At 43.3% G+C, this 23454-nt stretch overlaps 1 protein-coding gene and 2 long non-coding RNA genes across 3 annotated transcripts; 2 read left to right on the top strand and 1 right to left on the bottom strand.

Annotated features, from left to right (window-relative positions):
* Positions 1 to 1971: 1971 nt before the first annotated feature.
* LOC115204880 (uncharacterized) lies at positions 1972 to 3173 on the bottom strand. Its single transcript, XR_003880501.1, has 2 exons — positions 2841 to 3173; positions 1972 to 2390 (listed from the first exon to the last, which is right to left on the bottom strand). It is a non-coding gene; the product is annotated as an uncharacterized LOC115204880 (long non-coding RNA).
* A 5158-nt stretch (positions 3174 to 8331) lies between these two features.
* LOC115205125 (proteinase-activated receptor 4) lies at positions 8332 to 11991 on the top strand. Its single transcript, XM_029770795.1, has 2 exons — positions 8332 to 8770; positions 10746 to 11991. The coding sequence occupies exons 1-2, from the start codon at positions 8659 to 8661 to the stop codon at positions 11822 to 11824; spliced, it is 1191 nt and encodes a 396-aa protein (XP_029626655.1). The 5' UTR covers positions 8332 to 8658; the 3' UTR covers positions 11825 to 11991.
* Positions 11992 to 16143: 4152 nt separating this feature from the next.
* On the top strand, positions 16144 to 20118 carry LOC115205124 (uncharacterized). The gene is made up of 4 exons (XR_003880554.1): positions 16144 to 16243; positions 19314 to 19375; positions 19510 to 19688; positions 19907 to 20118. It is a non-coding gene; the product is annotated as an uncharacterized LOC115205124 (long non-coding RNA).
* The last annotated feature ends 3336 nt before the right edge of the window (positions 20119 to 23454 follow it).

The following is a 23454-nucleotide window of genomic DNA, read 5'->3' as shown; positions in this document are numbered from 1 at the left end:
TCTAATTAACTTATCCTCTGCTGCAGGGGTAACTCTGGGTATTCCATTCCTGAGGCGGTCCTCATGAGAGCCAGTTTCATCATAGCGCTTGATGGTTTTTGCAACTGCACTAGAAGAAACTTTCAAAGCTCTTGAAATGCTCCGTATTGACTGACCTTCATGTCTTAACGTTATGATGGACTGTTGTTTCTCTTTGCTTATTTGAGCTGTTCTTGCCATAATATGGATTTGGTCTTTTACCAAATAGGGCTATCTTCTGTATACCACCCCTACCCTGTCACAACACAACTGATTGTGTTATGCATTAAGAAGGAAAGACATTCCACAAATTAACTTTTAACAAGGTACACCTGTTAATTGAAATGCATTCCAGGTGACTACCTCATGAATCTGGTTGAGAGAATGCCAAGAGTGTGCAAAGCTTACATCAAGGGTGGCTGTTTGAATTGATTTGATTTGTTTTAACACTTTTTTGGTTACTACATGATTCCATAGGTGTCATTTCATAGTTTTGATGTCTTCACTATTATTCTACAATGTGGAAAATAGTAAAAAATAAAGAAAAGCCCTTGAATGAGTAGGTGTTCTTAAACTTTTGACTGGTAGTGTACATATTTTGCCCATGACAGTTTACAATCTAAGGTAACACCAAGTAATTTAGTCTCCTCAGCTTGTCCAACAGCCACACCATTCATTACCAAATTCAGCTGACGTCTTGAACTTTTGTAGCAAATACAATGCTCTTAGTTTTAGAGATGTTCAGGACCAATTTATTACTGCCCACCCATTCCAAAACAGACAGCAACTCGTCGTTAAGGGTTTCAGTGACATAATTTGCTGTGGTTGTGGATGTGTATATGGTTAAATCATCAGCATACATGGACACACATACCTTGTTCAATGCCAGTGGCAGGTCATTGGTAAAAATATAAGACTAGAGGGCCTAGAGAGCTGCCCTGAGGTACACCACACTTTTCATGTTTAACATTGGATAAGCTTCTATTAAAGAAAATCCTTTGAGTTCTATTAGATAGATAGCTCTGAATCCAAAATATGGCAGAGGTTGAAAAGCCATAACACATGTTTTTTAAACAACAGGCTATGGTCAATAATATCAAAGGCTGCACTGAAATCTAACAGTACAGCTCCCACAATCTTATTTTTTTTATCAATTTCTTTCAACCAATCATCAGTCATTTGAGGCAGTGCAGTACATGTTGAGTGCCCTTCTCTATAAGCATGCTGAAAGTATGTTGTTAATTTGTTTAAAGAGAAATAGCAATATATTTGGTCAAACACATTTTTGGGGGTTTGCTAAGAGCTGGCAGAAAGCTGATGGGTCTGCTGTTAGAACCAGTAAAGGCCACTTTGCCACTCTTGGGTAGCAGCTTTGGCTTCCCTCCAGGCCTGAGGACAAAGACTTTCCTCTAGTCTCAGATTAAAGTTATGACAGATAGGAGTGGCTATAAAGTCACTTCAAGCTATTTTCTTGTTGTTGTAACAACTACTTGTAGAACTATTTTTGTTTGTTTGAAAGACCCTTCACCTGTGATAGAGAGACACCACTGCCCTCAACGGTACTCCCGCCGGCTTTGGCCTTTGTCATGGTAGCTAGCAATATAGGTTACGCTGTTACTCCTCGCAGTTCCAGACAGGACAGGTCACAGGGAAGATTGAAAACAACAACAAACAGCAGGGATCTAGACAGCCACAAACCCGGGACAATCCGCGGTCCCAGCCACAATGGCTAACCGGGTCGCGGAATACGTTCAAGCCCTCAAGAAAACCCTGCTAGCTTGATAGGCAGCTAGCTAGCAGCTAGGCTAGCTGCTACGCCAAATAGCTCCTCAGACTTGGCCTTGGTCTGCAGGATATCTGGACAGAGAGTAGCAGTCCCAGTAACTGATGCCAACTGCGTTGCGGGATCCAAACTAAAAAGTTAGCTAGCTACTAAGAAACTTTTCAATACACTTTCAAAACAACAAACATTCCAAAACAACAAACCAATCTCTCCCTCGTTCCACGTTGAACAGGTGGCCAACCTTGCTCCACTCTCTGATCTACTGGGTGAACAGACTTCTATTACAGCCCAGCAATAATACACATTATTATCAACTCATTGGGTTTGATAAGTTGAATCAGGTGTGTTAGTGCTGGGCTGGAACAGAAGCCTGCACACCCAGCACATCTCCAGGAGGAGGATTGGCCTGTTACAGTTGTAATACGTTTGTAGCCTACATTGTGTGTGACTTTTAACTGTATTGTTGTATACAACATTTGCTAACATAAGTACACATACAACCCGTGGAATACAAGGATGTGTTAGCAGTCTTTTGGGACATTCACTTGGACCTCTTCATTGGCAGACAAGCTTCCGCAGCTCTCCATATCTGAGGACAGACATCACAAAGAAACAGGCTTCATTTTATTGCATTTAGACAGCCCTGACTATTATATATCTGACTGTCTTCTTAGTTTTCCTCTCTAGGGAATAAAACTGGAGAATATTTTCATAACGTCATCATACAACCTATCTAACTAGTAGTACACTTACTCAATTTCTGACAGCTAGAGCAGAAAGTAATTTCACCCTCTCCATTGCTGTTATCTACAAATGCGTTTGGAGCATGCATTTTTAATTTACAATGACAAATAGGCCTATATCAAGATAACAAGCTAATATGAAGTTAACTAGCTGATGATATTTCACTTAGCTATAGTATGTACAGTTGGCTAGCTAGCTAACAAGCAGTTGATTAGCCTACACACAGTGGCCTGCTGTAGCTAGCTAATAATATATATATTTTGTTTACATTTTCAAAATGTATTTACTTACTTACTTGAATAGGTTCAGCCCACACCCACTAAGCGGCCAATCTTTTGGAGTGAAGAGTTGTCAAGCGGCAGCCCACTTCTGATCGAAATGTACAGTTAGTGGTAACTCCTATTAAATCCCATTGAGAGCATACATCAATGACAGAAAAACTTGAATTATTGCATATCATTGTGTTGTTGTCCTCCGGTGGCTACCTAGCTAGCTAAAATTAATTCATACATTGTTGTACCCCTGGCCTGAGAGGATGGAAGTTCAATATCTAGCCAGATGTAGAAGGCTAATGTTACGTAACTAACGTTTTCCATGAATGGAAGTTAGGCTAGTGAACAAGCATTTTAGCCAGATACCCTATGACAACAAAAAATGAAAGTGTGTACTGTATGATAGAGTGATAGACCGTTTCGTCAAAATGAAAGAGAGGAAGATGGCATTGGCTTGTCTCTACAAGTAGGGTGAGTCAACATGTTTTTCTTCTTACACACACACACGCACACGCACACGCACACACGCACGCAGACACGCACACACGCACGCAGACACGCACACACACACACACACACACACACACACACACACACACACACACACACACACACACACACACACACACACACACACACGCACACGCACACACGCACACACACAGAAATCAGAACCATTGACAGCAACAAAATATTTAGCTGACGTTGATTGGACTAAATTGTTTTTGGTATCTTTTAGTTGACACTGTATTAGACTAAGCAGAGGTGATTTGATGTTGTTGGTGAAATGGTGCTGGAATGGTGGAGGCAGCGCCTGTTTTCTTTGCGACTTGCGGTAACTCTCTGTGGCTCTTTAGTGGTCCGAAAATGTTGGAAACAACTTGCTTGTCAATGCTTTAGGTCATGTAACAGACAGTTATATGCATTGTGTACTTCACCGGACAGAGGTTGCTATCCGGTTTTGTGATAAAACAAATGTGTGTTTGAATTTATTCTGCCACTGTCTTCTTATTGTCTCTGCATTGATGTCTATATATAATGGTTGCAGGGCACATTAATGAACAGGTTATAGAGCAAACAACGCAGGGTGGAATAAATGAGTGGCACCCTTGACCAGTCGAAGTCGTAAATTGGGTGGGTCTAAACCAGAATAATAACCTCAGTCTTCATTACAATTCACTTGACTAGGTATGTTGTTTTTGTCCATGTCCTTTTTGTTTAATTTGATTAATAACCAAGCATAGCTTCCCCTCCTCTCAATGAAGCTTTATTTCAAAGTTTGTCAGCAGCAAAACAGTGAGTGGACATCCCCTTTTTATCTACGTAGGCTATTACATTATTTTGTCCAGTTCCTGTTATTATTTTGGATGTACATAAAAAAAAACTCTATGTAGGCTATATGCTCATCATGGCAGGAGAGATGAGATAATCTGGTGACACTCCTATTTTGAAACATTTAAGTTATTTTCCTCTAGCAATTTCTTGTTTTCTTTTTTGATTAATTAAAAAACCCTTACCCAACGAGCGCCTATTGTCTGATACAATTATATTTGAGTCATTTAGCAGACACTTATCCAGGAGCAATTAGGGTTAAGTGCCTTGCTCAAGGGCACACCTACAGATTTTTCACTTAGTCGGCTCAGGGATTCAAACCAGCAACCTTTCGGGTTAATGGACCAATGCTCTTAACTGCTAGGCTACCCGACAAAGATACACTCCTCCAAACATAGGCTATTCAAAATGTTCTGTCCTATAAGCCATATCAACAGTAGGCTTATTGAGAACATGACTCACTCATAAAATACAATTTACGGGAGACTAGTATTTTATATTGAGGAGAAGTGTGATGTGTAAAGGCCTATACTCATTGAAGCCAATTACAACAATCTTGACTGTCAACACTGCAAACATATTAAGCCTATGCTATTCAACAAATTTTAGGATCAATTCACAACAGACTAGAATGTTCCGTGCCCCCAGCCCTAGCCAAATTGGATTTGATGACCAAGCAAAGACTGTCAATAACCTACAGAACTTGAGAAAAACGCATGCAGTATTAAGCCATGGTATGCCTTGATTGGCCGGTGAGTGGCCACACCTACAACTTGTTTATTCATCAAACTCCAGCTTTTTCGCGCCACCGCCAGCTATTGGGCTCATAATAATGGCTTTGAAAATAGCACAAATATTCCCCTGGACGTTTCGCTCTACCACCAGTGCTAGATTTACTATTGCATTAGGTTTGTTAAAATAGATCCCACAGACATCTGTGATTGGTTCAGATTTGGTCTGTATCAAAAAATCAACTGAAGTTGAAATCAAGACCATATAGCCTGGACCAAAAAAAGACACCTTTTGCAGGAAACTGCATTGAAAGTATAGGAAGCATTGCTTTTTTCAGCACAACTGGTGTTCGGAGTTTACCCACCTATTGTTTGTACCACTACATCACTGGTTATGACCTGCTTTTTGTGGGTCTTAAAACTTTCCATTAGAAATGCATGAAATTGTAACTTTTGTGCTCGTTTTTAAGGACAAACTTAAATTATGGCCACCCCTCCCATATCAGTGCAAACAAGCTGAGGTTAGAACAGGTAAATTGCCGATTCTGGCATTAGGGCTGGAAAATGCCAATGCGGCAGTTTTTACATGACAAAATTTCAAAGTAATATGCGTTTGACACTTGCGCCTCCTTAGCGCCAGCCGAAAATATTTATTTAATATTTATTTATTAAGTGATTAAAACGCTTCATTCTGTTATCAAATCGGTAACAATATGACCAAAAAATCTGTAGCAGAATGACTGCAACTGAATTGGCGACAATGAGAATTCATAGTAGTCACAAACCACAGTTCGGTCACATGCTACTGTCCTCCCTTCCACTGGCATACTGTTTTGTTCAGCTTGTAACTTTTTCTTTCTCTTTCTGTTACATGGTAGTCAAAGCAAGAGTGTGAAAACAGTCTGGACAACCCCTCCTTCTCGCTCACTTCTCTTCTTTCTCTTTTCAGATAATGTCACCTCTCCCGGTTCTTATGGATACCCATCCATGAGTGGTAGGTAACTAGCAGTTAGCGCTTTGGGCCAGTAACTGAAAGGTTGCTAGTTCAGATCAAATAAAATCTAAATAAAATCAAATTGTACTAGTCACATGTGCCGAATACAACAGGTGTAGATAGTGAAATGCTTACTTACGAGCCCCTAACCATTAGTGCAGTTTCCAAAAAAGACGGATAAGAATAAGAGATAAAAGTAACAAGTAATTAAAGAGCAGCAGTAAAAAATAACAATATATACAGGGGGGTGCTGGTACAGAGTCAATGTGCGGGGGCACCGGCTAGTTGAAGTAGTATGTACATGTAGGTAGAGTTATTAAAGTGACTTTGCATAGAGAGTGGCAGTGGTGTGGAGAGGGGAGGGGAGGGGAGGGGGGGCAATGCAAATAGTCTGGGTAGCCATTTGACTAGATGTTCAGGAGTCTTATTGCTTGGGGATAGAAGCTGTTTAGAAGCCTCTTGGACCTAGATACTTGGCACTCCGGTACCGCTTGCCATGCGGTAGTAGAGAGAACAGCCTATGACTGTGGTGGCTGGAGTCTTTGACAATTTTTGACACTGCCTGGTATAGAGGTCTTGGATGCCAGGAAGCTTGGCCCCAGTACTGGGCTGTTCGCACTACCCTCTGTAGTGCCTTGCGATTGGAGCTTGAGCAATTGCCATACCAGGCAGTGATGCAACCAGTCAGGATGCTCTCGATGGTGCAGCTGTAGAACCTTTTGAGGATCTGAGGACCCATGCCAAATTTTTTCAATCCCAGAGTTAATAATGTGAAAAATGTGTGAAATAGGTCCAATATAAGCACCCACCAAATTATTATTTTAATATGAGTCCCCTCATACCCACTGAGCGCCAACCAACACCAGACGTCGGACATTGAAAAGTAGTTACAATTTTGTTAGAATTTGTAACTATTAGAATCATAGCCAGTGTGTAGAATAATACCCAGACATGCAAAGGGAGATATTCCATGTTTTACCTTTGTGTACCTATTCAGGATACATCACCATGAAGAGAATGACATGAATAATTATGCATTTCTGTATAGTACAGATCAGGGACCCATGATGTCATACTTTTACCATAATTATGTTATGGGTGTTAATCCACTTCACTTACTGTAGTTTAATAACCAATAATGTTTTCAAACTCAAGGTGTTATATTATAGCTAACACCCCATTGTTTCTGCAGACATCTTTGAATCTTAATTGGAGTTTTTTGAAAATGTGGTCACATAAAAAAGAAAAAGAGATTTCACCGTAATTTTGCAAAGTTCTTTGAGTAAATGTGTTTGGTAACCCTTTGCCAGATGCAATAAGACAATTACAGAAACACATTATCAGTAATAGCCTGTTGAGGCTGAATATATAAACACCAGGGTGGCACGCACAGACACACTTCCCCTACATCCGTGATCCCTCTTTTCCGTCAGCTAAGATCCTATCGTTTCCTGTGAGATGTCAGCAGTTCACATGAAAACACATCAGCATAACATTAGCTAAGCACTGTGGACACAGAAGTTGAAGTCCTTCTCAATCCACTTGCCCTGCTAGAAGATACAAGGACTGTAATGCTGATGTGTTGCAGACCCTATTTGACTTTGCTATTAGTCCTTTCAAGGCCATTGCCTTGATATGCCCCTGTTCTTCTGTGACGAAAGTGTCTACTCCTCATGCAGGCCTCTACCTCTCTCCTCACAGTCACCATACTGGGGACACAGGACATGTGCTTATCCAGCTTGACAGACTGTGTGTTTGTAATGCTTATTTGTGTGTGTCTGAGTAGGGTTGCTTGGTATATGTGTGCGGAAGGACAGACTGCCAAGACAGGAGGAACAAATAAACCAAGCTACGTGAAAAATAGAGGTCTCATATAAAAGGAATGGTTGGATATTTATACAACTAGAGAGTATTTGGGTGGAAAGCACAGTCTCTCTGCCCAGTGGAGGATTATTGAAGTTTATGTGACAATGGCTTGTCCTCCTAAGAACGGCAGGAATGTATTCCCTCTGGCATCAAGACCTGAAGCTTTTTGTGAGTTGTGTTTTAAATGGCATCTGAGGATGCACGATTGAGTCCAGTATGGAGAACAAAGATTGCTGCAAGGGAGAGGAGGATTGTGAACATACAGGTGTTGTTTAGGACAGGATATTTTCAATGAATGTCAGAACATGGAACTCTTCAGCATAATGACACTTACTTATGAAGTGTGTGTATGTGGTTGTATGTGTGTGTTTGTGTGTGTATGCTCTTACGAGAAAGGGTCATTGGGTGTGAGTGGATGTCTGTCTGGAATAATGCATGCCTTACTATGGCCCCAGAGGTCAAATTACCATATTTCCTGTTCCTCAAAGCGTGGGGCAGATCAACTCACCGCTCTCCTCATATGAATCACAGCATGAGAAGAACAATGTCATGCCCCCACCACCAAACATGCACCTCCCCCAGAGGCAGAACTAGACACACATCTGGACTATATTAGAATAGAGCATAGGAGTACAGTGTAGAAGAGACCGGTGTAGTCTGTTGAAGTCAAGCTGCTGAACTCATCTGAGACACAGCGAAGACTCTTGACAAACTTTGGCAGGAATACAGTGATTTGAAGGGTGATATTGTGGTAAAGGAGATAACAATTTCAGACTTCACTGCGGGGGCTGCGTTACACGGAGCAGATAAAGGAAGGGAGGGAGAAGGAAGGGAGAGGCAGCTCTCTGCTTGTGGAAGTAGCTCCTAACCATACATTTTAGCTTTCGCTGTGAGAGAGTACGGATCCTCTGCAGCGCCATGAGTCTCTTTGCTCCAGCCGGGACTCTGCTATTGCTGCTCTCTCTCTCTGCTATCCTCCATGGCTGTTCCTCCTCTCCCACCACAGAAGAGTGCACTGGCATGGGCGTCCGTAAGTTGGTGCATCTTTTTTTTCTTCCTTTGATCCAAACTCCTTCAGGTCACTTTCATTAAGCAAACCTCAAACCAAGGGTTTGTCGTTAAAAACTCTGAATGTGTGTGTTTGCGTGTGAATTATTTTTATTTTGGTAGGTGTTCATGTAGCTTGGATGTGGTCATTTCAGTTGAGGAAGCTTATCTTTCCTGTGATTTTGAAGATATACCGGCATGCAAGCTAATCTACTGCCTCTTATCTACTGAGTAGGAATGTGTTCTCTATAGGGTAGTTTATGTACATTATTGCCATATACTGGCCAGCTATTTCCTGTAAATTAAATCATTAGCTGAAATGAGCCTGAGCTCTCTGGGAACTGTCACTATAGCCTGCCACTTAACTGTAATGGCCAAAACAACATCAGGCTTAACTGGAATGTGAATTTCATTGGTGATTGAAAAATACGAGTCTTCACAACGCTGAGCCACTACACGCACAGGCAAGGTACTGAACAAGAGAGGTAACCCTCTTAGAAAAAAGGTGCTATCTAGAATTAACAAGGGTTCTTTGGCTGTCCCCATAGAAGAACCCTGTGATTTTTAGTTCCAGATAGAACTCTTTTGGGTTCCATTTAGAACCCTCTGTGTAAAGGGCTCTACCTGGAAACCAAAACATTTATACTATGGGGACAGCCGAAGAACCCTTGTGAACCCTTTTTTGTAAGTGTGTAGGAGCTAAACGAGCTTCAGTCTATCTGCATTTCAAATGTGATAAATATACTGAACAAAAAGGCAACATATAAAGTGTTTCATGAGCTGAAATAAAAGATCCCAGACATTTTCCATAAAAGCTTGTGCACAAATTTCTTTACATCCCTGTTAGTGAGAATTTGTCCTTTGCCAAGATAATCTATCTACCTGACAGGTGTAACATATCAAGAAGCTGATTAAACAGCATTATTATTACACAGGTGCGTCTTGTGCTGGGGACAATAAAAGGACACTCTAAAATGTGCAGTTTTGTCACACAACACAGTGTCACAGATGTCTCAGGTTTTGAAGGAGCATGGAATAGGCATGCTGACTGCAGGAATGTCCATCAGGGCTGTTGCCAGAGACCAGCCACCCGGACAGCTGATGAAACTGTGGGTTTACACTACCGAAGAACAACTGCACAAACTGTCAGAAACCGTCTCAGGGAAGCTGATCTGCGTGTTCATCATCCTCACCAGGGTCTTGACCTGACTGCAGTTCGGCGTCATATCCGGCTTCAGTAGGAAAATGCTCACCTTCGATGGCCATGGGCACACTGGAGAAGTGTGCTCTTCACAGATTAATCCTGATTTCAACTGTTCCGGGACAGATGGCAGACAATGCCGCAATGATCTGTACACAATTCCTGGAAACTGAAAATGCCCTAGTTCTTCAATGGCCTGCTTACTCACTAGACATTTCATCCATTGACATGTCATCCATGTTTGGGATACTCTGGATTGACATGTACATCAGCGTGTTCCAGTTCCCGCCAATATCCAGCAACTTCGCACACCTTGGGACATACAGTACCACAGACCACTTTAATGGTCTCGCCAGACCCCTCCCATGACCATAGGTTATTTTCAAGCTGATGAGATCACTTTGTTCTTAATGATCTGAATCCTAGCTTGAGATCCACTCGTGTAACTCAAGTTTTCACCCAAAATGTCCTTTCGACTACGGATGTGAAAGTCCTGCAAGCTTTTCGCAGTGGGCTGAAACCTAACTTGAGAAATGCAGGCATATCTCTATCCTTTGTGTATATCACACATTGATGCTATTAGAAGTTTGTGTCACCTACACATTTTAAGTTAGGGGTATGCCTTATCTGAATGCTTAACTAGGATGCACAGCTTTTGCTAGGTAAAATATCAGTATATGAATGCATTTATACTGAAAATAATTTAATGCAGAACCTCTAACGAATCATCAAATCTCTTCTGTTTCTACCTCGACAGGGCTGCGCTCCTTCAAGCTGGTGTCCAACTGCAACTTCACCACCCTGAAAGACAAACAGATCCAGGAGGTGCAGGCTCCCACCACCGTGCTCTACGTGCCCATGCTCTACCTGGTAGCCTTCACTGTGGGCCTCCCGGCTAACCTGCTGGCCCTGTGGGTCCTTCTGTTCCGTACCAAGAAGATGCCATCCACCATCCTCCTTATCAACCTCACCACCACCGACCTCATGATACTGATGGTGCTCCCCTTCCGCATAGTCTATCACTTCCAGGGCAACGACTGGGTCTTCGGCGAGCCCTTCTGCCGCGTTGTCACGGCGCTCTTCTACGGCAACATGTACGGCTCGGTGCTGTGCCTGGCGTTCATCGCCGTTGACCGCTACGTGGCATTGGTGCACCCATTCGGTGCCAAAACCCTCCGCAGCCGCCGCACCTCCCTTTACATGAGCCTGGGCGTGTGGGTGGTGGTGCTGGCCGCCATGGTGCCTCTCCTCGTCTCCCGCCAGTCCTACAAGCTGGACGAGCCGAGCATAACCACGTGCCACGACGCGTTGCCTGAGGAGGAGCATGAGAACTACTTCCTGCCCTACTTTCTCACACTCTTCTTTCTCTGCTTCCTGCTCCCCCTGCTGGTCGTCCTCTACTGCTACGGCTCCGTGATACGCACCCTAGTGGCGGGAGGTCAGCGCTACGCCCACGCTGTGCGTGTCACTGTGCTAGTGCTGGTAGTGTTCGTTGGCTGCCTGCTACCCAGCAACGTCCTCCTTCTCCTGCACTACTCCGACTCCTACCTGGTGGATGACGGGGAGGACCTGTACGTGCCATACATGGTTAGCCTAGCTGTTAGCACGTTGAACAGCTGCATCGACCCCTTCATCTTCTACTACGTCTCTGACGACTTCAGGGAAAAGGTCAGGACGGTGCTGTGTTGCCGCGGCGACAACGGGAGAGACTCCACCACGGGGAACCAGGTGTCCTATTCGTCCACCTCAAAGGGGACGCAAAGGTCAAAAGTGACACTGCTGTCCAAGTCTAGTCGGAGCCCGGTGACGTCAGAGGGGGAGGTAGCATGCAGATAGGTATTAGAGAACTAGACGTGTAGGCACTAGTATCAGACGAAGACTCAATCTTGTGTTGTGGCACACAATGTTTTCCTCTGGTTTACGTGAGACTCATCTCATTTATACAGCCAATTACTTTTATCGTATATTGTGAATAATAAAAAATGGATGGCATTTCTGTGCAATTTCCATAAACATGCAGTCAATGGAGGGAGGTGTTTAGGAATCATCATCATACAGGGATACATTAGTCTCTTTAGACATCCACTTTTCCTCCCACAATTTTCAAATGCTCTTCACTGTTGCCTATGATCTGGTTTTCGAGATGAGGGTTTGTATCATTAGAGTTCTACAGTATTACACAGTCACTCTATATTAATGGACAAAATGGGAAAAACACAGTTGCAGGGTGTGTTGTCTCCATTCTTCGGTCTAGGTCAGTGGCTCCCAAACTTTTTATAGTCCCATGCCCCTTCAATCATTCAACCTCCAGCTGCGTACCCCCTCTAGCACCAGGGTCAGCGCACTCTCAAATGTTGTTTTTTGCCATCATTGTAAGCCTGCCACACACACTATACGATTAATTTATTAAACATAAGAATGAGTGTGAGTTTTTGTCACAGCCCGGCTTGTGGGAAGTGACAAAGAGCTCTTATAGGACCAGGGGACAAATAATAATATAATAATAATCAATAATTTTGTTCTTTATTTAACCATCTTACATATAAAATCTTATTTATTCATTGAAAATTGTGAATAACTCACCACAGATTAATGAGAAGGGTGTGCTTGAAAGGATGCACATAACTCTGCAATGTTGGGTTGTATTGGAGAGAGTATTAACTAATTTCCCACACACAGTCTGTGCCTGTATTTAGTTTTCATGCTAGTGAGGGCCGAGAATCCACTCTCAAATAGGTACATGGTTGCAAAGGGCATCAGTGTCTTAACAGCACGATTTGCCAAGGCAGAATACTCTGAGCGCATCCCAATCTAGACATCTGGCAGTGGCTTCTGATTAAATTCAATTTTCACAGAACCGCTTGTTGCAATTTCAATGAGGCTCTCTTGTTCAGATATCGGTAAGTGGACTGAAGGTAGGGCATGAAAGGGATAACGAATCCAGTTGTTTGTTTCATCCGTTTCGGGAAGGTAACTATGTAATTGCGCACCCAGCTCACTCAGGTGCTTTGCTATATCACATTTTAAGTTCATTTGCACACAAAAAAAATCATGCAATGATGGAAAGACCTGTGTGTTGTCCTTGTTAATGCAGAAAGAGAAGAGCTCCAACTTCTTAGTCATATCCTCAATTTTGTCCCGCACATTGAATATAATTGCAGAGTCCCTGTAATCCTAGATTCAGATCATTCAGACAAGAAAAAACATCATCCAGATAGGCCAGTCGTGTGAGAAACTCTTCATCATGCATGTGGTCAGACAAGTGAAAATTATGGTCAGTAAAGAAAACCTTAAGCTCATCTCTCAATTTAAAAAACTGTGTCAATACTTTGCCCCTTGATAACCAGCGCACTTCTGTATGTTGTAAAAGCGTTACATGGTCGCTGCCCATATCATTGCATACTGCAGAAAATATACGAGAGTTCAGGGGCATTGCTTTAACTATTTTCACTGCAGTGTCCAAAACGTCTTTCAAGCTGTCAGGCATTCCCTTGGCAGCAAGAGCCTCTCGGTGGATGCTGCAGTGTACCCAAGTGGCGTCGGGAGCAACTGCTTGTGCACGCATTACCACTCCACTATGTCTCCCTGTCATGGCTTTTGTGCCATCAGTACAGATACCAACACATCTTGACCACCAAAGTCCATTTGATGTCACAAAGCTGCCCAGTACTTTAACAATATCCTCTCCTGTTGTCCTGGTTTCCAGTGGTTTGTAGAAGAGGATGTCTTCCTTAATAACTGACACCCCATAAACGTAACGGACATATACCAGGAGCTGTGCCAGGCCCGCCACGTCTGTTGACTCATCCAGCTGTTATGCATATAATTCACTGGCTTGTATGTGAATCCGTAATTGTTTCAAAACATCTCCTGCCATGTCACTGATGCGTGGTGAAACAGTGTTGTTTGATGAAGGCATTGTCTGTAAAGTTTTTTTGGCCTTTTCTCCTAGCATTGTCCCAGCCATATCCGCGGCAGCAGGAAGAATTAAGTCCTCCACAATAGTATGGGGCTTGCCTGTCCTAGTCACTCGGTAGCTCACTATATAAGACACCTCTAGCCCCTTCTTATTAATGGTATCTGTTGCTTTTATATATGTCTTACTACTCGAAATTCATCTTAGTTCTCGCTCTAGAAAGAGGAGTGGGAGGCCCCGGTGCACAACTGAGCAAGAGGACAAGTACATTAGTGTCTAGTTTGAGAAACAGATGCCTCACAAGTCCTCAACTGGCAGCAAATGCTAATCCTCTTGCTCAGTTGTGCACCGGGGCCTCCCACTCCTCTTTCTGTTCTGGTTAGGGACAGTTTGCACTGTTCTGTGAAGGGAGTAGTTCACAGCTTTGTACGGGATATTCAGTTTCTTGGCAATTTCACACATGGAATAGCCTTCATTTCTCAGAACAAAAATAGACTGAAGAGTTTCAGAAGAAAGTTATTTGTTTCTGGCCATTTTGAGCCTGTAATCGAACCCACAAATACTGATGCTCCAGATACTCAACTAGTCTAAAGAAGGTCTGTTTTATTGCTTTTTTAATCAGAACAATAGTTTCAGCTGTGCTAACATAATTACAAAAGGCTTTTCTAATGATCAATAAGCCTTTTAAAATGATATACTTGGATTAGCTAACACAAAGTGCCATTGGAACACAGGAGTGATGGTTGCTGATAATGGGCCTCTGTACGCCTACGTAGATATTCCATTAAAAATCTGCCATTTCCAGCTACAATAGTCATTAACAACATTAAATGTCTACACTGTATGTCTGATCAATTTGATGTTATTTTAATGGCCAAAAATGTGCTTTTCTTTCAAAAACAAGGACATTTCTAAGTGACCCCAAACTTTTGAACAGTAGTGTATATATATTTACGGCATTGCGCGTACCCCCAGTTTGAGGATACTTGGTCTAGGTGAAATGCCTATATAGAGTGGATATAACCCTTTCATTATCTACATGTACAGTACTGATACAAATGTCTCATAGTATGGAATCAGCATTACTACACAGTATTACACATTTGTTTTCATTGTATTATCTCAACAATCCAGGGGTACATTCCTATAGGTAGGGTGACCTATCCATAGTTTACTGCTCTGTGGTAAATGTTCCAATTGTCTGTGGAATAGCTGAACAGTTTGTACCTCGAGGTCAACAACAGCATATCACATTAAGCCGTTCTAAGTGATGCCATCATTTTTTTCCATTTAGACGTGTTGGCCAAATATAGGCATGTCCATGTGAAAATGGGTACTCGTCTGGAATGGATTCTGTTCATACCATGCTGTGACTGCTTGTCTGGAACACATTCAAGTTCTGGATATTTCCCTCACAAATTATACATCATGGAGTGTTTTTAAGGTAAAGGATTTGTCAGAATTATATACCCTTAATTTAGCCATTAATAATGGTTTTGATGTACATTAGGCTGGTTTATACTTGAATACTTGAACTGATGGCCTGGTATTTTATAATATTGTTTCCACTGGTATTTATTCAGCTGGCATTTACTAAGAAAGTATGTTGTATTATTATTGTACTTACTTATATTCACAGGTTTAAAGAAATCACTAAAATAAAGTGCAACATTTTCGGGGGGAGGAATGGGAGTTATATCCTATAATATGCTGAAGCACACATATATCACCCCAAATGTATTTTTTCACACTCTCTCAAACTTCCCTGACATCACTTGAGTGGAAACCAAATGTGTTCTTTACTTATCTACTGACAATGGTTTTTGTCCTAAATAAAACACAGAAGGAAGTTTCCTCGTCAATTCTGGAGCCAAGACATACACAGTGCACTTGCCTTCGCTGTGGAACATTCCACAGTGGCAGTAAATCAATACTAGCTCCCACTATCAACATGTAAATGGTTGTTTATCTGGGCTCTCAAAACACATTGAAATACCAAACCACTCTATCAAGAACTATTCATCTTTCAACAATAATACCAACATTTATACATGCACATTTATTTAAACAAAGGGATTAATATCAATGTAACACCAAGAAGACAAAGCCTATGAGTGTGTAATCAAGTGCCAGCAAGCAGTGGATCCAACGCCTTGTTTTGGCCAATTGTGTGGAGTGATAAGGGGTATCATGGCATAGCAGTCTTGGGCGATGGGGGGGATGGGGGGGAAGGGGGGAATAAGTGAGTGACACCCATGACCAGTCGAAGCGTCTGTTGGGTGGGTCTAAACCAGAATAATAACCTTTGTCTTCATTGGGATTCCAATACATTTGACTAGGTATGTTGTTTTTTGTTCATAAACTTTGAAAATACCGATATTGATAACAATATCTGCATGTGTCAAATGGAATATTTGAATTTACGACGTAGTCTGACATACAAAGAAAACCATTAGTTAAAAATAAACTTTTGCACATATACAAAGGCTTTGGCATCTGAAATAGTGTAAGTGCACGTTTGAAAATAGGTTGGTTAGACATCTATCACTTTTGCAACACACCAAGTTCTCCTTTTCCTGTATTTGGCTAATTCAATTCAGATTAAGGTTTAACTGAATGAACAACAGAGACAAAATGCAAGTGTAAACACTTCTTAAAATAGTTTGGGGAATGGCCTCGTCTCCGAGGGATGATCCTCAGAGCCTGATTCTTTGATGGCAGGTAGCCCTATGCGGGGCAGCTGGCATTGAAATCTCCCCCTCAGGGATTAAGAGGTTCCAATGAAAGGTCTTAGCTGGTGATGGTGGAGAGGTGGAGGGTTGTCGGTAACTTTCGCTGTGACACAGCAAGTACGAGAACATGGGTAAGTTTGACATACAAACACATCCCAAGATTTATGCCCATTGGTTGAGAGAGAGGAATGTGATGAGACTGTGCCCATAGGTTAAACAGCAAGCGAAAGGAATTTGCATTATTCTGCTCATAGGCTATGAGGCAAATAGGTGAATGACATTCTGTACGTTGATAATGGAAAACAGGAGGAGAGACATGATGCTCTGCTGATGATGTTAATATTTTTAAACACTAACACACATTCCCATTATGCACATAAAAGAGGAAGTAGTGTGAATTGTATTATGCTTACTGAAAGAGGTAAAGCGAGCTATCCATTCAGACCAGCCATACCGATTGAACCTATGAAATGAACTACATTAGATTAGAAACTTCTCTTCTGCATGTCATTATTTCCTCTCCAATTGCTGAGCATCAAATCACATCTAATCACATTTTATTAGTCACATGCGCCAAATACAACAGTGAAATGCTTACTAACAAGCCCTCAACCAACAATGCAGTTCAAAAAAAATATGAATAAGAATAAGAAATAAAAGGAAAAAGTAATTAAAGAGCTGCAGTAAAATAACAATAGCGAGACTATATACAGGGGGTACCGGTACAGAGTCAATGTGCAGGGGTACCGGTTAGTCGAGGTAATGGAGGTAATATGTACATGTAGATAGAGTTATTAAAGTGACTATGCATAGATAATAACAGAGAGTAGCAGCAGCGTAAAGGGGGGGGGGGGCAATGCAAATAGTCTGGGTAGCCATTTGATTAGATGTTCAGGAGTCTTATGGCTTGGGGTAGAAGCTGTTTAGAAGCCTCTTGGACCTAGACTTGGTGCTCCGATACTGCTTGCCGTGCGGTACCAGAGAGAACAGTGTATGACTAGGGTGGCTGGAATCTTTGACAATTGCTAGGGCCCTTTTCTGACACTGCCTGGTATAGAGGTCCTGGATGGCAGGAAGCTTGGCCCCAGTGATGTACTGAGCCGTACGCACTACCCTCTGTAGTGCCTTGCGGTCTGAGGCCGAGCAGTTGCCATACCAGGCAGTGATGCAACCAGTCAGGATGCTCTCGATGGTGCAGCTCTAGAACCTTTTGAGGATCTGAGGACTCATGCCAAATCTTTTCAGTCTCCTGAAGCTGGATGGAAGATGAGAAGGGTAGCTATAGATGTGAAACAATGCAAATCTGAAAATCTATAAAAGTAATAGACCATTTCGGCTTCCCAAAGTAGTTAAGTTTGGTTAAAATGCCAAAGAATTATTCATTGTACTCAGTAACTAAATGAAGGAGGGAGAAAGAGTATGAATGTTAGTGTGTTTACACACTTGTATGGGCACTTTCTATACAGTATGTTTCGGACAAAGAAACACACATTCATACCTCTATGTTTGTGAGTGTACCGCTATGTTTGTGCATGCTGTGTGTGTGTGCATGCGTATTAGAGCAAGTAGGATGCACACACTTAACTACTAGACCAATCAATGGACTTTCTCCATGTCAACAGGGTTAGCTTTGGCAAACCCATAGCAGACACTACCAGCCTCATAGTGGGCTGACAAAATGGAGGCTAAATGACCTCTGAGGCTAATGGTTTCTTCCTCTAATGGTCTGGAAAGCCTTAGCATGGCCATTAAAACACAGACAATTAGGTTTAGCAATTCACAGCATCCCCAGAGTAACTCCCCCACGTCATTTCTATTGATTCTCCAAAGAGGCTCTGAAAGGTAATTTATTTTCTCATGAAGATTATTGGAAAAATAGGATTGTGATAACCGTCAGGGAACCCAGCGTCTGAACACAGGAACCTCAACTGAAACCTGAATGACATTTGGATGAGGTTTTGATCTATTGTAAGGGTTGTTGAGGTGAAATATGTTTGGTAACACATGCAGTATACGCAGGAAAACAAATACATTGTTTGTGGTGGGCAGTGAAACTCAAAATACAATTGAAGAGAAATGAGTGGTAATACAAACGGAACGTCTAAACTGTCATCGCCCTTATGTATTTGTGCAATATAATTTGGGTAACAGAAACAATACTGGTCATGATTTGATGAATGGTAAAAAGGTTTACATTTCATCACTTCTTAGTTGGTTTGATTGGTTGTAGTTCAAATACCTAGCTAATTGGTAAAACAGAGGTGAAATGAGGTGAAGAACCAAGACATGCCAGAAACAAAAGTGGTGTAGCCCGACATCTAGTGGAGAAGTTGAGATTCAGCACATTCTGATTATATTCAGGGCCATGAGCATAGGCCATGTCCGTGCTTAGTCCTACTGACGTGAATGTGGCTGCAAAGAGCTGATGTCATACGTTCAACTTAAGATCAGATTCCCTTTGTACTGTCCTATGTTATTACTATTGCTATAACTATGTTATGGATGATAACATTGCTATTGATGCATTCACTGAAAAACGGAGATAAACCGTAGCGTTGGTCATGCAAAAAACTCCAGTATGTGTCATGAAGTCTCACTTTGTCGTAAAGTCATGTATCGTGTATCATCTGTTAATACATTGTGACTTGCCTGTCATTTTTACCTATTGCCTTCGCAGGTGACGCAAGTCTCGTCTTGCTTTGTTTGATGGCACAATGGATCTTGACGCAATGAGTGATGGTGAGAGAATGCTAAGAGTTCAGATATTCTGAGGTCACAGACACGGACAATTTGTCTAAAGTTAAGCACATAACACTCTAAAACCTGACAAACAAAGTAGAAATTCGAACTAAGTCCAACCTCATCTCCCTTAGACGTATCCACTGCAGTGATGGCTGGTTCTCTGGCCACTCTCCTCGCAGTGGTCACAGCGACAATATGGTTATACCGACAAAGGACCATGAAGAGGGCAAGCATGGTCAAGTAGACCAATGTCAAAGAGCAGGACAGCCCGAAGTCCCCAAAATCCTCCCCCAGGGCATCCTGAAGCGCGGTAAAGTTAGGCCTATAAGCAGAATTAAACTGCAAGTTGAAGCTCTAATAGTGGTTCCACTTTATTATGATAGTCTGACTGAAACATTACCAGCTTTCCACAATCTAGGTGTCATATGGCTAACAATACGTGTCTGTTAAAATAGTCACTCCCTTCTTTTATCGAAGCTTTGCACTCAAGTCTCTCAAGTCTCTAATGTCCTCTTTTCTTGTGTCCAGGCAGAGAAAGACAGATGCCACTGAGGAAGAGGAGGAGGGTGATGATGAAACTGACGTGAACACGGTCAGTTAGCTTAAACTGGACAGCATGCTTTCAAATGTTTACATCTTGATGAAATTTGTCTGCGTTATATGTAGGCAGGTATATGCTGCAAATATGATGTTATTTTTGTCACGGTTGTCGTCGGTGAAGGAGGACCAATACGCAGCAGGTATGTGTATGCTCATCTTGTTAATTTATTACTTCAAAAAATGAACGTACAAAAATAACAAAAACACGAGAACTAACGAACGAACAGCAACAAACAGTCTGGCAAAGCCTAAGCTCAACACAGAACAATCACCCACAAATAACAACCACAAACACACCCTAATATATGGGACTCTCAATCAAAGGCAGATAGACAACACCTGCCTTCAACTGAGAGTCCCAACCCCAATCAACACAACATAGAAACACACTCACCAGACTACACATAGAAATACATAAACATAGACTATAAACCAAAACCCCGGAAATACTAAATCAAACACCCTTTAACCAAACACACCACCCTGAACCACGTAAAACAAATACCCTCTGTCACGTCCTGACCAAACTACAATACTAATTAACCCTTATACTGGCCAGGACGTGACAGTACCCCCCCCTTAAAGGTGCTAACCCCGGAAGCACCTTTAAAACAAAAAACAAAACAAAAACAACAACCCCAAACAACAAAACAAAAATTCCCCTCTACTAAAGGGAGGGAAGGGAGGGTGGCTGCCGTCAACGACGGCACTGTGCTACACCCCCCCCTCCCCAACCCACCTATATCTGGAGGTGGCTCCGGTTCAGGCCTTTCCTGGCAGTCGGGCCACTCTGGCAGTTCGGGGCAGTCTGGCCAGTCTGGCAGCTCGGGGCAGTCTGGCAACTCGGGGCAGTCTGGCAACTCGGGGCAGTCTGGGCAGTCTGGCAACTCGGGACAGTCTGGGCAGTCTGGCAACTCGGGACAGTCTGGGCAGTCTGGCAACTCGGGACAGTCTGGGCAGTCTGGCAACTCGGGACAGTCTGGGCAGTCTGGCAACTCGGGACAGTCTGGGCAGTCTGGCCACTCCGGCAGTTCAGGGCAGTCTGGCCACTCCGGCAGTTCAGGGCAGTCTGGCCACTCCGGCAGTTCAGGGCAGTCTGGCCACTCCGGCAGTTCAGGGCAGTCTGGCCACTCCGGCAGTTCAGGGCAGTCTGGCCACTCCGGCAGTTCAGCGCAGTCTGGCCACTCCGGCAGTTCAGCGCAGTCTGGCCACTCCAGCAGTTCAGCGCAGTCTGGCCACTCCGGCAGCTGTTGACTGGCGGGCAGCTCCGACGACTGTTGACTGGCGGGCAGCTCCGACGACTGTTGACTGGCGGGCAGCTCCGACGACTGTTGACTGGCGGGCAGCTCCGACGACTGTTGACTGGCGGGCAGCTCCGACGACTGTTGACTGGCGGGCAGCTCCGACGACTGTTGACTGGCGGGCAGCTCTGACGACTGTTGACTGGCGGGCAGCTCCGACGACTGTTGACTGGCGAGGCTGGGTTTACGCACTTGCAGGCTAGTGCGGGGAGCGGGAACAGGACGAGTCGGACTGGGTTGACGCACTTCCGGGTCCGCACGAGAGACAGGAGCTGGAATCCCAGGGCTATGGAGGCGCACAGCCGGTCTAGATTTTACCTCCTGCACAACCCGCCTTGGCTGGATGGAACTAGTAGCCCTGTACGAGTGGGGTGCTCGTACAGGGCAGACTGGGCTGTGCAGGGGCCTGATGGTAGCCGTGCGTAGAGCGGGAGTTGGGTAGCCTGGTCCTCGGAGGCGTACCGGCGACCAGATGCGCTGCGCAGGCATCCTCCTACCAGGCTGGATGCCCGCTCTAGCACGGCACCTACGAGGGGCTGGAATAACTCACACCGGACTGTGCGTGCGTATGGGTGAGATAGTGCGCCTCTCCGCGAAACATAGCGCTCTCCACCCCATACGCTCCTCCATACAACCACGGGTAGCTGGCTTCCGGCTCTTCCTTCGCCTAGCCAAACTACCCGTGTGCCCCCCCAAAAAAATTTCTTGGGGGTGCCTCTCGTGCTTCTCCCTCAGCGCGTCTCTGGCCTCGTACCACCGCCTCTCTGCCTTGGCTGCCTCAATTTCCCACTGCGGGCGGCGATACTCCCCAGCCTGGTGCCAAGGTCCGGCCCCGTCCAGAACTTCCTCCCAAGTCCACTTCTCCCGCCAGTCCAACTCGAACGCCGTCTGCTCCTTCCTCTGCTGCTTGGTCCTTGAGTGGTGAGTGATTCTGTCACGGTTGTCGTCGGTGAAGGAGGACCAATACGCAGCAGGTATGTGTATGCTCATCTTGTTAATTTATTACTTCAAAAAAATGAACGTACAAAAAGAACAAAAAACACGAGAACTAACAACAACAACAACAACAACAACAACAACAACAACAACAACAAACAGTCTGGCAAAGCCTAAGCTCAACACAGAACAATCACCCACAAATAACAACCACAAACACACCCTAATATATGGGACTCTCAATCAAAGGCAGATAGACAACACCTGCCTTCAACTGAGAGTCCCAACCCCAATCAACACAACATAGAAACACACTCACCAGACTACACATAGAAATACATAAACATAGACTATAAACCAAAACCCCGGAAATACTAAATCAAACACCCTTTAACCAAACACACCACCCTGAACCACATAAAACAAATACCCTCTGTCACGTCCTGACCAAACTACAATACTAATTAACCCTTATACTGGCCAGGACGTGACAATTTTATTAAAATATGTATTGTTAAACCAAACAATGACATAAACTACAAGATGTTTGGTTAAGTAATTATGATTTATGTCATAAAAAATAGATTTAGAAGCAGTAAAATTATTCTCACAGTATTGTTACAGTAATTAACCCTTCGCAAATTAACCCCCCTTGGTTACTGTTGTTAACTCGGACAAGTTTAGACTTTTATCTTCCTGCAAATATGGAGAAACACACAGTAATAACACTAAGGGAACTCCCAAAATAGGTACTCAGTAACTTTGAGACAACCATCAATTATACTCAAAGGAGCAGACAAAAAAGCCTTCAATGGAACTCTGGAGAGCCCAAGGTGAAATGTCCACTACAAGCTTGTCACAACAAGGGCTGGTGCCCAAACTAATCAGTTGGACGGGCCTTTGATATATTCTTATTCTTTGATTGGGTTTAACGGCGGTTGGAATCCAATGTTATTGTGAATTACCGCCACCAGCTGGACGGGGTATTCAAACATTGCAGGAAAGGGGAAAACGACATCTTACAAAATACAAAAATTAAACAAATCAACTGTCACGTCCTGACCATAGTAAGTTGTTATTTTCTATGGTAGAGTAGGTCAGGGCGTGACGGGGGTGTTTGTCTGTTTTTGTATTTCTATGTTCAGTTTCTAGTTTTGTATTTCTATGTTGGTGTTGTTTGGGTTGATCTCCAATTGGAGGCAGCTGATCCTCGTTACCTCTAATTGGAGGTCATATTTA

This window comes from Salmo trutta, chromosome 13 (genome assembly GCF_901001165.1).
Source record: "Salmo trutta chromosome 13, fSalTru1.1, whole genome shotgun sequence".
Lineage (NCBI taxonomy): Eukaryota > Metazoa > Chordata > Actinopteri > Salmoniformes > Salmonidae > Salmo > Salmo trutta.
The sequence above is the reverse complement of the archived record's forward strand: the minus strand, read 5'-3'. Positions and strand labels throughout refer to the sequence as shown.